This window comes from Myotis nattereri (assembly GCF_964212035.1).
Source record: "Myotis nattereri genome assembly, chromosome: X".
NCBI lineage: Eukaryota > Metazoa > Chordata > Mammalia > Chiroptera > Vespertilionidae > Myotis > Myotis nattereri.
In genome coordinates, this window is record NC_138078.1 from 125,151,461 (window position 1) to 125,166,529 (window position 15,069).

The 15,069-nt window shown below is 40.0% G+C and overlaps 1 protein-coding gene across 2 annotated transcripts; it reads right to left on the reverse strand.

Moving 5' to 3' along the window:
• Nucleotides 1-1,359: 1,359 nt before the first annotated feature.
• RBMX (RNA binding motif protein X-linked) lies at nucleotides 1,360-10,012 on the reverse strand. 2 transcript variants are annotated; one of them, XM_081115095.1, is made up of 11 exons: nucleotides 9,849-10,012; nucleotides 8,627-8,755; nucleotides 8,319-8,425; nucleotides 7,619-7,790; nucleotides 6,787-6,939; nucleotides 6,387-6,501; nucleotides 6,166-6,291; nucleotides 6,000-6,082; nucleotides 4,156-5,355; nucleotides 3,204-3,289; nucleotides 1,360-2,600 (listed from the first exon to the last, which is right to left on the reverse strand). In XM_081115095.1, exons 2-9 carry the CDS (start codon nucleotides 8,733-8,735, stop codon nucleotides 5,045-5,047), a joined length of 1,176 nt encoding a protein of 391 aa, XP_080971221.1. In that variant the 5' UTR covers nucleotides 8,736-8,755; nucleotides 9,849-10,012; the 3' UTR covers nucleotides 1,360-2,600; nucleotides 3,204-3,289; nucleotides 4,156-5,044. The 2 variants fall into 2 exon arrangements, with proteins under 2 accessions (XP_080971221.1, XP_080971220.1); XM_081115094.1 differs by having other exon boundaries at nucleotides 6,166-6,309; nucleotides 9,849-9,979.
• Nucleotides 10,013-15,069: the final 5,057 nt, after the last annotated feature.

Below are 15,069 nucleotides of genomic sequence, written 5' to 3' on the forward strand. Positions count from 1 at the left end.
ATAGATCAATAAATGTTGGAAAGCAACCAGAACTCTTCATAAATTTTAGTCAATAGCCCAAAACTGGTAATAGCCCAGATAACCAATGGATAAACTATGCACATAAAGTAAACACTGAAATTCTACTCTATAACAAAAAACTACCCATAATTATAACAATCTCAAAAACATGCTGAAAGCAGACATAAAAGCCATATTCATGTAGGACTTAATATGAAGTTATTAAAATATGCAAAAGTATTCTAGTGATATAATCATTGCTTCTCTGGGGGTGGGAGATGCTGTTGACTGGGATGGCATTTTTCTGGAACTGATTATGGGCTGAGGTTATTTATAGAATGACAACAGTTGGGCCTTTCTGTCATCCTAATTCTCAGTAGTTAACATTCCTTTTTCATGTGGTTAAAGTTCCATGCAACTGGCTATAACTCAAAGGCAATACACTATTTTAGGTGCTAGGAAAGTTAATTCATATATTAGGATCCACAAAACGGAAGCTGCCCCAGTGGCCTGGCCCATGTCACAAATTTAAGCCTATATTTATATGTAACACCTGTCAAGGAAATCTTTACACCAATCACAATCCTCCAACTCAACTTTAGCTAGCTCACCTTAACCTAGGGTAACTGGACCTGTTAATACCTCAGTCCATGATTTTCCCTTGAATAAAGGACAAATGTTACAAGTTGGTTTGGCATTAAGTATCAGAGGTCAGATATATATATGTAACTGGCAGAGAAACAAAATTGTGAATACAGAAAATACATTAATCATGTGCTGATTTAACAGCAATGCTGAAGGACTTTAGTCCAAGGTGGATTCACTGCCAACTGAATTTCCATACCAATTTTCCCGAGTTAAGTAAGCAATATTAAAAGCAATACAGTACATCTTTGCTATTTTAACTCCTAGTTTGTTATTGCCCCCATTTCATTTCAGGGTAAGGATTAAATGAAACCATCCAAATTACCTTGATGCCTACCTGGAGCTCACTCCCCAAAAAAACCAAGTCCTGTGACAGCAATAGGCCACCTCAGTGACTATGTTACTTAATAACTGCTCAAGTGCCAACAGTGGATGAGAACTAGTTTTGGGGAAGGGGCCAGGTTAATGTCGTATTTAAAAGTTAAGTGGCCTGGCCAGTGTAGCTCAGCAGTTGAGAGTGGACCTATGCACCAAGAGGTCACAGTTCAATTCCTGGTCAAACCACATGCTGGGGTTGCAGGCTTGAGCCCCAGTGGAGGATGGGGTGGTGGTGGTTTTCAGGAGGCAGCCAATCATTGAGGACTCTCTCCCTTCCTTTCAGAAAAAAGTCTAAATAAATTCCTTATTGCAAATAAGAACCCAGGGACACAAAAATGAATATTAAGTTTTATTAAGTTTCAAATACAAAACATTCCAAAAAGAGAAAAGTGATCTATTAATACCTATGTTCTATATTCAGATAAACAAGGAAAACACTATCATTCTGGGGTTTGTTTTTTTTTTTACAGCCAGTATAAAGCCAGAAATATCAAGACCAATTCTTTTCCAACGAGAGCAGAATTAAGTCTGCTGGGTCAGTAAACTACTTGCCAAATGACTGTCTTGGTCATTTAAGCATACTTCCTAATTTGAATTTAGTATTGATATTTACTATAATTAATCTCAATGTTCTACACTATCTTCAAGATATCTAAATAAAATCTCAGGACTCAAAAGCATAAGCCCAAGTAATTTAAGATTATAGAATTGAGGAAGACAGCTATATATAAGTGCAATAGCCATTTAAAATTTGGCCAGTACCCTCATGGTCTGTGATTAAGAGCCTGTCAAATGAGGGTTACATCTTTTTTATTATTTCCCACAATCACAAATATTGGACATCATAGTACTGCTATTTTATTATGCAAAAAAATCTTGAGTTGATTTTTCTAACCCAACAACTCAACTCTGTTTCTTTTGAGAACAGTAGCTTTTATACTATTGGCTCTGGAGTCTCCAACATAATGAAGCTGTATTTGGATTTGTTTCCAAGATAGGAGGTGGGGGTAACATAAGCTAACAAAAATATAGTTTAAAAACCCAAGTGGCCCAATTTTGTTTCCAGTTTTTAAATGTGCTTTCAATCATTTCAGCCATGTTTCCAGTTACTTTAGTTTCCAGATACTACTCTTCCCTTTAGTTTTATGACTTAGTTCCAGTTCTGGATAATAAACAGCAGTGTTTCACTTGCTGGAAAATCAGATAAGAGCTACCACTTATGCCTTTCATTTTTTCTAATTAACTTTCTGACATTGATAATTAGGAAGTTCTAAATTAAAGTTGTTCCTAATGACTTTAGCTAAACAATGAAAGCCAAAGCTATAAAATCTACATAAAGAACCATGAGCGCTCACTACCTCCACTTACCAATTTCCTTAATTGCTCCTTTCTCCATCTGTCAATTATTATTTATCTACCACTCCCTAGTTAAGAGTGCTAACCAACACTGATGCCTTTGTCCAACAGGAACCCTTGAAGGCAAAAATCTATTGCTTGCACCAAACCAATTCTGATGAGCACTGCTTATGCAACTGTTGTGCCTTATGCACATTCTGCATTCTTCTGCTTCAACAACTCTGTAAAATGAAAAGCATGTGATCAGGTCAATTACTCCTCCTTACTTAGTCTTTAAATACATGCTATTTTGTTGCTTTAACTGACAACAATGCATTTTCTTTAAAAGTTGTAAACTCTAAAAGCAACCATAAATACCCAGTACAATTCCTGTAAGCATCAATTTAGTGTAATCAAGACTATATAACTATCATAACACCAATAAAATTGTTTTTCAAACTGGGAACTTAGCAGCTGCATCTAGTCTCCCTTTAGTGGATTTGTACTGTGTCCTGCAATCAACCAGGTACTGATAATAGGAAGCTTGCTCATGTGCCAAAACAGAAGCTATATATCTCCAGTCAACAATTGCTTATGCAGAAAAAGCACTAACAAATTTTATACACTAAAAAACAGCAAAGCATTACATGACTGAGCCATAATGGAAATACACCTGTGTTTAAAATAGCTTCACCCTACATTCAAATCAGCAGTTAATATGCAAGGTGTTGCATATTACAGCACTTAAGTTGATCCCCCCTTTACAATGTGCCAATATCCTAACCATGCTAAGTGGCAAACCTAGTCTTTAAACCTGTAAAAGCTACCATGCTTTTGAAACTTACCTTAGCGTTTGATTTCTCTTGCTGCCAGCTTTAGTCAGCTTTATCTAGTGTGAATAAATCAGCATTCCGTGACCATAATCCTCAACCTGTAAAAATTAAATAGGTAACTATATCTTTAGTCAGAAATACTTCAAAACTTGCCTATAACTTACTGCCCCCTGTGCCAGAAAGAAAAGGCAAGTTCAGACTTGCAGCTTAAGGTATTGCATGGTCTATTTCTCTTAAGTGGTGGAGATTCACTGGCTTGGGATGGACTGGAATGGCTTAAATGGTTAAGTTGCATGGCTTATGGATTCTCATTCTGTTCCAATGGTGCACTGCCATGTTAAATCCATAAGTTGAACGGACAAAACTTATTTGAAGGAATATGTGCAGTACAAGGATTTTTAGTTGGAGGTCTTCAAGTTTACTATATTCAAGAGCATCTTTTTCAACTTCGTGGCTGGACCTGGGTCATGCTGCCTCAGGTTTTGCTTTTTAAAGACCACTTGCAAATAGATTTTCTCCAGTGTAGTTTCACAGAAGTAAAAACAAGTCAGGCATCCAACTAAATGTCAAGTTTGCAATGGCTTACAGGGGTAGGGAGAGGGGCACCCCAAACTTAAGCCATTTCCTATATTGACTAAAAAACTAATTCAAAAAATGTTAAAATATGTGAAGCATGTTTAAAGGTCTTCATCAAAAACTTAAAAAGTTACCCCCTCCCAAGCCCCAGGTGGCTATTGGTAAACAGCTGTATTAAAGGCCTTTAAGTGTCATACATGCTTTAAAAAAAAAAATCCAAGAGTTGAATTTGGAGAACTTCTAATACGCTATAGAACACTTGGCTTTTCCAAAAAGATTTTTTTAAATCTAGAAAGCATTTCCACTGCCATGAGGTACAGTATTTCACTGTACTATGAGGAAGTGTTCAATTTCGACTTAGACGGAAAAACTAGTTTGCTTTGCTTACCATCTTTGCTGTTTCACAGGCATTTGATGCTTTAAATCTGATGTGGAATGCTGATAGATTCACTTTTTAGAAGTCATAAGCCTTTGAGAAGTTGGAGATAACTTCATTGCTTATCTATTTTCTCCTTTGCAATCAAGCTGTTCCTTAAAAGTGAGACACTACAGAGTTGCAAAAATTTGAAACAGTAAGAGCAAGCACCGTTTGCAGCTTCATGGTTGGTTTTGGCAAAACTTTTTATTTAGTATTCTGTAGTTGCTTAACACACACTTAAATGATCTTATTGGGGGTGGGGGGAGGGAGAGGTTCTTGTAGATTCCCAAGGAAATGTCAGAAAGACAAAATATGGCCAGCACTATCCATTTGTTTTGGGTTTACTGGGTGAATAGCACTTTCTTTACATAAGTATCTGATCTCAGATTTTTCATACTGATAACATTTGAGATTTCAGTTTGAAGAATGTATGATATCCTATGAGTAACATACCCCAACCACCCTCTAATAGCTAGCTTGTTTGTATAGGCAGAGGGATTCATCTTTCCATTTTAGATGGCTAGATGTTTGTAGAAGATCTTAGAATTGCTTGCCTCATTAACTGGGGAAAAAATTAGAAAGTGGCCTTTTGGGACACTTTTACTTGGAAAATTACACTAGTACACAAGTCAAGCCTTAACACATTTAACATTTGCTTGCTGAAAGCAATGTCATAAGATCAAACATGTTTTACTTTTTTCCTCACAAGAACATAAAAATTATGAAAGGGGAACTTAACAGGAAATTTAAAAAATGTAACACAATTTTTCCTTTTAGTAGTCCTTGGGTAGTTATGACAGAATAGGTTCCACTTTCTGTTTGTTTCTTTGAACAGGGATTTTGGTCCAAAGTTTTGTTTTTAATATCTGCTTCTGCCTCCCCCTCTATCAGATCGGCTTCCTCCACGGCCACCACCCCTGGGTGCTCCGCGGCTTGAACTGCTGTAGGAATCACGTGGAGGAGGGTACCCCCTTTCCATAGAAGGGGGAAGCCCTCTTTCTTGTCTGCCAACCCGATCACGACCACTTGAGTAGAGATCACTTCGGCTGCTTGAGTAACTGTCTCGACTTCCACCATATCCGTCACGTGAGCTGCTGTAATCATCATAGCGACTGCTTCCACCATAAGATGGCGGGGGCCCTCGTGTAGGTGGAGCACTACGTGAGTTACCTGCAGGGTCAATGGTCAGGTAATATGGCAACACTATAAATTGTATATATACAACATTTAAATCTGAATTTACAGAATTTCTGTATTAAACTTTTACTTTCTCAACTGGGAGGTTTTAAACTGTGCCATTGCTGGCCATTAACAGGGATTTGCTCATTTGCTGAGATATGGAAATGGATGGGTTTTAATGTTTGTTTGAAAAGACTGAAGACGGTGTGTATTTCAAGAGGATATTCCAGACAGCTTGTTATTTTATAGTAGACACTCAGCCACTTTCCAGTGATAAGTTGCAATTTTGAACTGTAGACTTTCCTTCATATTGGAATGGTAAACATTTGTTGTTGTTAATAAAATTTTTAAATTGTATTTGCACTGTTGGGGGAAAACACATAAGGCTGCCAATTTAAGCAAGCAAAATCCCCTCCAAAGCAAGCAAACAGCCTCAAAAAAAACAACTTATAGGAAAAAAAAAACAACAACAACAAAAGCCCCTCACAAAACTAGGAAAAGCCCAGCTGATAGTTATCCCCTTAAAAGCAAGCAAACATCCCTTTAAAAGCAAGCACCACACAGCCTAGTAAACTGGCTCATGAACCTAAAAACTCAAGCTGGTGATATTTAAAGACACTAAACCAGTATCTTACCATAACTGTCATATGAATCCCTGTAGGAACCACCACTTGGATGATCTGAATAGTCACGATCACGACCATAGCCATCTCTATCACTATATTAAAGAGAAAAATTTAAGCCCAGAGCATCAACCTTTACAACGTTTTACAGCAAAATCATGGAAGCAAAGTCACTTACCTATAGCCTCTTGATGGATAGTCATCACGTGAACTGGAATGACCATAATCACGGTAAGTATAATCTCTTGGTGGTGGAGCATAATCTCTTGTATCACGAGAGCTTGGGTAATCTCTACTTGAGTAGCTACCAAAACAAAAATAACTTGTTTGATGCTTTGGATGAGCTTTCCCTTCAACACTAATCATTCGTAAGAGGGAGCTATTACATTTTCCGGTTACCTGTCTTTAGTAGAATATCCATCATCTCTTGGGGACAAATAAACGTCTCTACGGGAAGGCAGGGGTTCCCTTCGAGGTGGGCCTCCATAACTATCTCTTCCACGTGACACAGGAGCTTAAGGAAAAAACATTATTAAAATATACTCAAAGATAAAAAATGAAATGTGAATTTAAGTCAGTCAATAAAAAACAGTGATTCAGTGACATATGACCTAGAACTCTATCATGGTATTTTGTTCTTTAAAATTTTCTATTCACACCTAAATTCTTTTTAATGTATATTTACTGCATGTACCTAGATCACCTGGGGTCTGTAAGTCAGTTTTAAGTATTTTTAGGATTCACCTCTCAATCTTTTGTGTTATGGTGGTAGGTTAGATGGTTATAAATGGAAACTTACCTCTTCCTCCCATTCCACTGCTGCTGCGAACTGGTCCTGAAGGAGCAGATCTTTTAGGAGGAGGACCCCCACTTCTCGGTGGTGGTCCTCTTTTTACTGGAAGTGGTCCCCTGGAAGAACTCATGTTAAAATTCATGGAATAGCCACCATCATCTACATTAGAAAAGAAAAATGTTAGTATTAATAAGAATCAAGAAAAGGCTATAAAAGTTCTTTGCTTCATCGAGAATACTTGTTCAGTTGGGTAATCTTGCTTTAGTTTTCACACATACAAGACTTGAGCATGTGCCCTGCCAGTGTGGCTCAGTGTTTGAATGTCAACCTATGAACCAGGAGGTCATGGTCCGAGCACATGCCCTTGTTGTGGGCTTGATCCCCAGTGGGGGCTGTGCAGGGGGAAGATCAATGATTCTCTCATCTTTGATGTTTCTATCTCTCTCTCCCATCCTCTGAAATCAATAAAAATACATTTTTAAGAAAATACCGAGCATGAAGTCTTTATAGGCTAGTGAAATAAAACAAAAGGATAATCTTAAAGTTATCTGATAAATTGTTTAATTTTCATATGCCCAATCAGCTAGGCCTATCATAATTTTTTAAGTGTCTTTTCCTAGAGTGAACTATTTGGATAAATAGTATATTTCTCATCATTTAAAAACACTATGTAATTTAGGATTTGATGTCCCATTTTTAAGTCACTATCACTTTGGTAGCTAAGCATGTGTTCTCAATTTCAAAAGTTGGAGCCCTTAAACAGACTTATACAAAGCACACATGGTATGGATTTGCAATTCCTAACTTAAACACCAAGCATGAGGTAGATCCAAATTACCCATGTGCCCTCCACGTGAGGGAGGTCCCCTGGTTCCTCCACTTCCTCCTCTTCCGCCTCTAAGACCCCTTGGAGGGCCTCTGCTTCTTGGAGGTGGAGGTGGTCCACGCCTACCAGTTTCAAATGATGGTTTAGTGGCTTGTTCTACCTTGATGGCTTTTCCATCTAAGGACTAAATAATATCAAAGTGGTTAGTTACATCAACGTTTAAAAAGAACTTGCACATCCACTGCACATTGACAGCAATGGTCTTAAAAAGGTAAATTTTGCTCACTAATTAATCTAAGAAAAATAATACAAATAGTCAGTTACTTTTCCATTTACTTAAAACGCTTACTCATCTTTAAGACTGATACTGATGATTTGAGCCAAACAAGGTAGACCCACTGCACTACTGGTGGATAAGATTTTAAAACAAGGCCAGCTATCAACTTATCAATACTAGTAACCAAAAGGAAAAGCCAAGTTATTAAAGCAGTTTATAAATCCCAGAAAAAATAAACATCACACACTATTCTGAACTTAAAGACTTAATACCTGTAAAGTTGCCTATAAAATTACCAAGGGTTACAATCAGAGTCCTGGAAAGTTATACACCAAAAACAAAATCCAAGAGATGCCATGTCCTAGGCCTGACTTGACTAACACTGTGCCATTTTATGCAGTAGGGAACACTGCATTAGTATGCAGACAATCTCACCTTTCCATTCATATCTCTGGCTGCATCCTTAGCATCTGCTGGGCTTTCAAAGGTGACAAAAGCAAATCCTCTGGATTTGTTGGTTTCACGATCTTTCATCAAGAGTACTAAAAAGTCATTTTCGGGGGGGAAAAAAGTGTTATTCTGGTTCAAATGAATTAACAAAAGTGAATCTTTAAAAAAGAAAGCTCAGAACTTCTTAGAGGACAAAATACATTATCATTTCAGATGATCATTGCAATTAAATTCATCATAGCTTCCCTTTTTAATTACAAAATAGCCCTGCATATACTTTCAGATAAACTCACCTTCCACTATCCGTCCATATTTGCCAAATACAGCTTCAAGGGCTTTCTCATTTGTTTCTGTATTGAGGCCACCAATAAAGAGCTTTCCTGGGCGATCAGCTTCAACCATGTTTCCCTCCTGGTAAGAGTCTATTGAAAAAGAATATATATAGTATGTCACTGGGAAAAGTTCCAAGTTTATCGGACACATGAATTTACCGGGGTGCATTTCTCTTATTTTTCTAAAACCAGTATTCCTTAATAACTAGACACCAAAAGTGAGCTCTTCTAAGCAGGAAACCCAAATTAACTACTTAAGCCATAAGTGCAGTTTCCATTAAACTGATTAAAAGGATCAATTTAATATATGCGTTTACCCTTAACCCACCCTGGCAATTTTAATCCAGTAACGGCTACTCAACATTTACAAGTTTAATCTCGGAATTGTAGCCTTTTAAAGGTACAATTACATCCTAATTACCCTGAAGACTATCGACTCATTCAAGGTCACACACAGGCCAGACGCAAGTCCTTAACATCAAGCTCTCTTAGGAGGACTTTGTATTTTCTTATTAGGATTCCCTGGTAAATTTATTTAGAAATTTAAAGTTTGAGCCAAGTTATGCCTCCCGTTCACCAGCCCGTGGCCCGCCGAAAAGGTCACAAGAATCTTAAAAAGTGTCAATATCATTTCATATTAAATAACGGTACGTGAAATCACGCACTGGAATGTACAACATTCCCTGGCTGCAGCAGAACCCAATTAAAACCGTCACTAAAAACCGCGTGGAAAACACAAAATGGCGACACTTGGACTCGGCCCAGAACCGGCATCGGTCAGAGGAGTAACTTTTACCATCAGCAGTAGCTGAGAAAATTCAAAGGGCTTCCTCTCCAAGGCCCCACCAATGAACAAGGTCCCCACATAAAACTGCACGTGCCCATCTGTAATGCCGACGCCATCCCAATGCAGGTACCGCGCGCGGTGGCGTGGTCTCTCCTAGTCCAGCCAAAACCCGGACCTCCACCACCGCCCCGGCAGGCGACAGTCACACTTTCTCCAGGCATACAACTATACGGACCCGCCGCATTTGTTTCCCCGCGACACTCTGCTTTATCTAAATAGGTCGGCACCTTTGGGTTCTTAAAATGGCGCCCGCCAGCCCCATCTCCTCGGAGATAATCTCAGATTCTAACATGACAAGAGTGCCAAGAAAAAGGTCTAAGGAAAGAACACACTTACCGGAGGGGTGACGACGGTTTCAAGCTCCTACGAGCTCGCTGACAGGGGCTTCCTAGCCGCTCAGCACAGGGAAGGCCGCTGGCTCAGAAGACTGAAGAGAGAACCTGCAGGAACTACTGCGCAACGAGGGCGAACAAAGGAGACAGCAAACTTTATACTGCCCGGGAACGAGGCTGAAGGACCCGGATGAAAACGGAGCTTAGAATTTGAAACGCAAGGGAGAGGTGGGAGCAGTTCTCAGTCTCCCCATTGGCTGTCTTTTCTGCCAATCATTCTTAGTTCCTCCCCATTTCCGGGCCCTCCGCTCTTGGCCAGGGCTGGTTCCTAACCGTTTTCCCAGCCCCCACCCGTGCGCTGTAAACCCGCGTTTTTGCTTTCCGGTGAACTGGTTCACTGGCTGCATTTACTAAATAACTGAAATTAATTGCGTGTTGTAGTGACCGGGGGACGTTGCTAAACTTTAACATCCCTTAAATGGTTTAATTCTCAAAAGTAGCGTGATGAGGGTAGATACTGCCACTTTTGCAGAAATGGAAAACAAAGAAGTATAGATGATAAAATATTTTTCCCCAAAAATACATTTAACCAGAATTTTTAGTGGATGGATAAAATTCTGATAAATTAATATCTCTTTGGGGGCATACCAAAAGGCAGCAGATAAACTGAACACCTAAATGGTGGGCTCTGTGCTTGGCTATGAGAATACAACCCAGAACAAGTGAGACAAGGGCAGGGCACCTCCATGGGTAAGGCTGCCAGATTTAGCGAAGAAAAATACAGGACTCCCAGTTAAGTTTGAAGTTCAGATATTTTATTTTCAGTTTAAGTAAGTATCATATATAAAAAAAAAACTTATTTATTGTTTATCGGAACTTCAAATTTAACTGGGCATTGTGTATTTTGTCTGCCATTGGGGGGGGGATTACAAAAATTAAAAATTTTCTAATTTCTTTAAAAGCTAAAACAACAACAATTATTTTTTTTTAAATATATTTTATTGATTTTTTACAGAGAGGAAGAGAGAGAGAGTTAGAAACATCGATGAGAGAGAAACATCGATCAGCTGCCTCCTGCACATCCCCCACTGGGGAAGTGCCCACAACCCAGGCACATGCCCTTGACCGGAATCGAACCCGGGACCCTTCAGTCCGCAGGCCGATGCTCTATCCACTGAGCCAAACCGGTTTCGGCAACAACAATTAAATAAAACAGTTTATTGCATATTGTGATTAGGGCCAGGGCTGAAGTAAACTAGGTGCTCTGATGGACAATATTTGGGAGACCAAATTTGATTTAGACATCAGGGAAGGTCTGTCTAAAGACGTGACTTTGGTGATCAGATGTAAAGGGAAAAAAGAAACCAGCCATGGAAAAGCTAGGGGAAGAGCTTTTCAGGAAAAGAAAACAGTACTAAGCAAAACTTTGCAAACTCTACTGGCACATAAATAAAGGGGGCATTATCCTTGTTATCTACATTTGCTCTCATCTTTTTATTGCATCTTCTTTTGATTTATAAATGAGGCAAATATATAAAAATGCCTACAACAGTGCATGTTATGCGGTATTCATTTACCCTTTTTATTTATTCTGAGTCATACTGTGCTCTTATTAAGTGCCCGGATTTGTGCTAAGGATATGAAGATAAGGAAGAAATGGATCCTGTGCTCAAGAAGTTTACTTTAAATAGAAGGAGAGACACAAGTAAGCAAATAAAATGAATAAAGTGTTCTTCACTTTTCTACCAAAATACCCCTAATGGCACAGGAGGTAGAACCTATATCTCCTTGGAGTTTGGGCATAGCCTACATTAAGAAATTAATTTCTTTGAATTTTACCTTTTAAAAGCCTTGCAAATTTTGCATTCCACACCACAAGATAGCTCCATTTGTTTTGTTGTTGCTTTTGTTACACAGCAACCAGTCAAAATAGTGGTGTTTATTCTGGAAGCACAAGGCTGATTTAATATTTGAAAATCAATGTATTATATGAATAGTCTTAAGAAGAAACGGCTGAACCCGGTTTGGCTCAGTGGATAGAGCCTCGGCCTGCGGACTGAAAGGTCCCAGGTTCGATTCCGGTCAAGGGCATGTACCTGGGTTGTGGGCACATCCCCAGTAGGAGATGTGCAGGAGGCAGCTGATCGATGTTTCTCTCTCATCGATGTTTCTAACTCTCTATCTCTCTCTCTCTCTCTTCCTCTCTGTAAAAAATCAATAAAATATATTTTAAAAAAAGAAGAAATGTGCAATCATATAAATTGATGCTAAAAATGGGATAAAATTCAATATCCAATCATGATAAAAAAACAAAAAGCCAACTTCTCAGCAAACTAGGTAGGGAAGGGTACTTCCTTTGTTTTGTTTTCTTTTTAAAAAATTATTGACAATGTTACAGATGCCTTCCATTTTCTCCCTTTTTGCCCCCATCCACCCAACCCCCACCTACCCTGGGGGGGAAGGGTACTTTCTTAACCTGATAAAGGGCAGCTGTTCAAAGTCTATAGCTAATATATTTAATGGTGAAAGTCTGAATATTTTCCCTCTAAGATGGAGAACAAGGCAAGTGTGTCCACTCTCACCACTTCTATTCAACATCATATTGGAAATCCTAGCTAGTGCAACAAGGCAAGAAAAAAGAACAAAAGTCATACAAGCATTAACCTGCTAAATTTATACATGCTTCTGCTAATGGCTAGCTCACTGCCTTTGTCTATCTTGAATCACCACCTGTCAATCAGCAGAAGACTTAGACCTCTTGGAGGGAGGGAACTTCGATAGAAAGGCACTTGGGGAAGCTCACATGTCTCAGCATAGATGAATGACCTTTTGTTCTTCAAAGTTCTGAGACACTGTTATAATGTACCCCTCGAATCACAGGAGGACGCCTCAAGAAGTCGAATTAAAGGGTCACATTTATTGCAAATCCGGGACTATGAGGGGGCATTTCACTCTCCCAAATCTCATAATGATAAGATGGCCGCAACACCAGATTTATATAGGCAGAAATCACAAAGGTATTGATTACATCCCAGGGTTTGGAATGAGGACCCTGGTTTGCACAAAGCTGTTACAGAAGTGAGATTGAGCCGATTAGTTATCTACAAAGATTAATTATAGTTTTGGGTCTTTGGACCACTGAGTTGACAGAAACACATTATCTAGAGCCCTCGGGTCTTGGGACCACTGAGTTGACCGGGAAACATTATCTGGAACCCTCAGGTCTTGGGATAATTGTGCTGTCCTGGTTCCCAGGTACAGAGGAATTTGCTTTCTAAAACCAGTAAGATCACAATCAATGGGATATTCACATTACAATCAATAACGCATTCAATCGAATGGGATGATTTATACAATTCAGAAAATCACAGTAACTTTTCTCTTGTTAAACAAAGCAAATAAGTACAGAAACCAAACAGCAGGGTTAAAGTTAAACTACAGTTTCTACCTGAGATGATTGCTACCATACTTCAACACAAGGTAGAAAAATAAGCTCTTCTGCTATCTCTGTCCTATGATACTGACAATACTCTCTAGGTTCTAATACAAGCACTTTGCCAGCACAAGGAGCAGAAGGTACTGGCGACAAGGATTCTAACAGAGGTTGCAAAATAAGATCCCTGCCATTAAGAGAAACTTTTTCTCAGAATTGAAGAGAAACTCCCTTTCTCCTCCGCTCTTCTTTAGTCTTATCCCCTTCCTTCCTCCTTTCCCAGACCTGTGCAGTTCAATAGAAATATAACACAGCTACTATAAAAGTAATTTAAAATATTCTAGTAGTCACACTTGAAAAATAAAGCAACTGCTGAAATCAATTCTAATGTTTTAACTTAATAAACCCAAAATATTATAATTTCAGCATGTAATCAATATAAAATGGAGAAGTTTTGCATCTTACTGTGCAAATTCTTTGAAACACGGTGTGCATTTGACACTTACAGAACAATTATTTCTGACTAGCTGCATTTCAATCGCCTAATAGCCACCACACTGGGCAGCAAGGATCTGGAATTCCCCTTTTTCTTTCTCCTCGCCCCGCCCTCCACCCTCAGCAGCTAGAAATGAAAATGGCGGGGGCGGTAACCCTGCTACTTTGAAACTGAGAAAGGCAAATTCGGAAGGACAGGAAATCCTGTGATGTTGAGATGTTGAGACCTATCACACTGCCTCCCCCCGCCCCAAACCCATCCCAGAGGCAGCTCTGAAGGCAGTGGGTGAGGCACCGCCTCCCCCCCTCCCCCCAGGAACCACGGGAAAGTGCCTGGCTGTGGGTGGGGGCTGGGGAGTGAGGGAGGGGCTGGCGGAGGGGCGGGGTAGAAAAAAAACAAAACAAAACTCGCTGCCCGCACGCATGCGTACTGGGTGCACATACAAACCCAACCAGGCAACTAGCAACCCGGTTCCAATCCAGTGTCTCGCCAGAATAAGTGGTCTTCCTGGGAGTTCGGTTCCCACTAGTTGTTCTTGGCTCTTCTCTGTCCACGTTCTTCCTTATCATTTTTGCTTCTCCCCTCCACTGGTACCCATCTCGCTCATGGTGTGTGTCCCCAAGCACTGAGCCGGCTCCTAAAATTAGTACTCGTGGTTTCCGCGTGGGAACCAACCTCTACCCACTCTTCCCTGGGCTGAGGTGCTGCTGGGGCTGCTCCAGGGGCCTCAGGCCGCTGCCCCACATTATACCTCCCCAGGTTGGCTCAGGTCAACTATTGCGAGGCGGACCAAGAGACTGCAACCTGCAACATGAGGACAGGAGTGGATGAGGGAGATGTGAAGGGAGTTTCAGGTAGGGCCTCGGGGTACATTGGGGCAGGGCAGGGTCTGTGGCTCTTTGACTTGGACCCGGATGCCAGAGCCCTCTCTGTGGATGTGTCTCAAGGTCTTAAACTCTGAGCCTCCCACTTTGCAGATTCCAACCTCTCTTTTTCTCTGATCTTCTAGGCTCCTCCCCCTTTCTCTTGGTCCCTCCAACTACCCCTCTCCCTCACAGTTCCTCCTTTTCTCCTTTTTATAAGCTCTATCCCTTCTGTATCTGCTACTCCCCTTCTCACTTTCAGCTCCCCACTCCCTTACCCTTTTCCCTCTCCAGGGGTGGGCAAACTTTTTGACTCGAGGGCTGGAACAAAAGCATGGATGGAGTGTTTGTGTGAACTAATATAAATTCAAAGTAAACATCATTACATAAAAGGGTACCGTCTTTTTTTTTTTAGTTTTATTCATTTCAAACG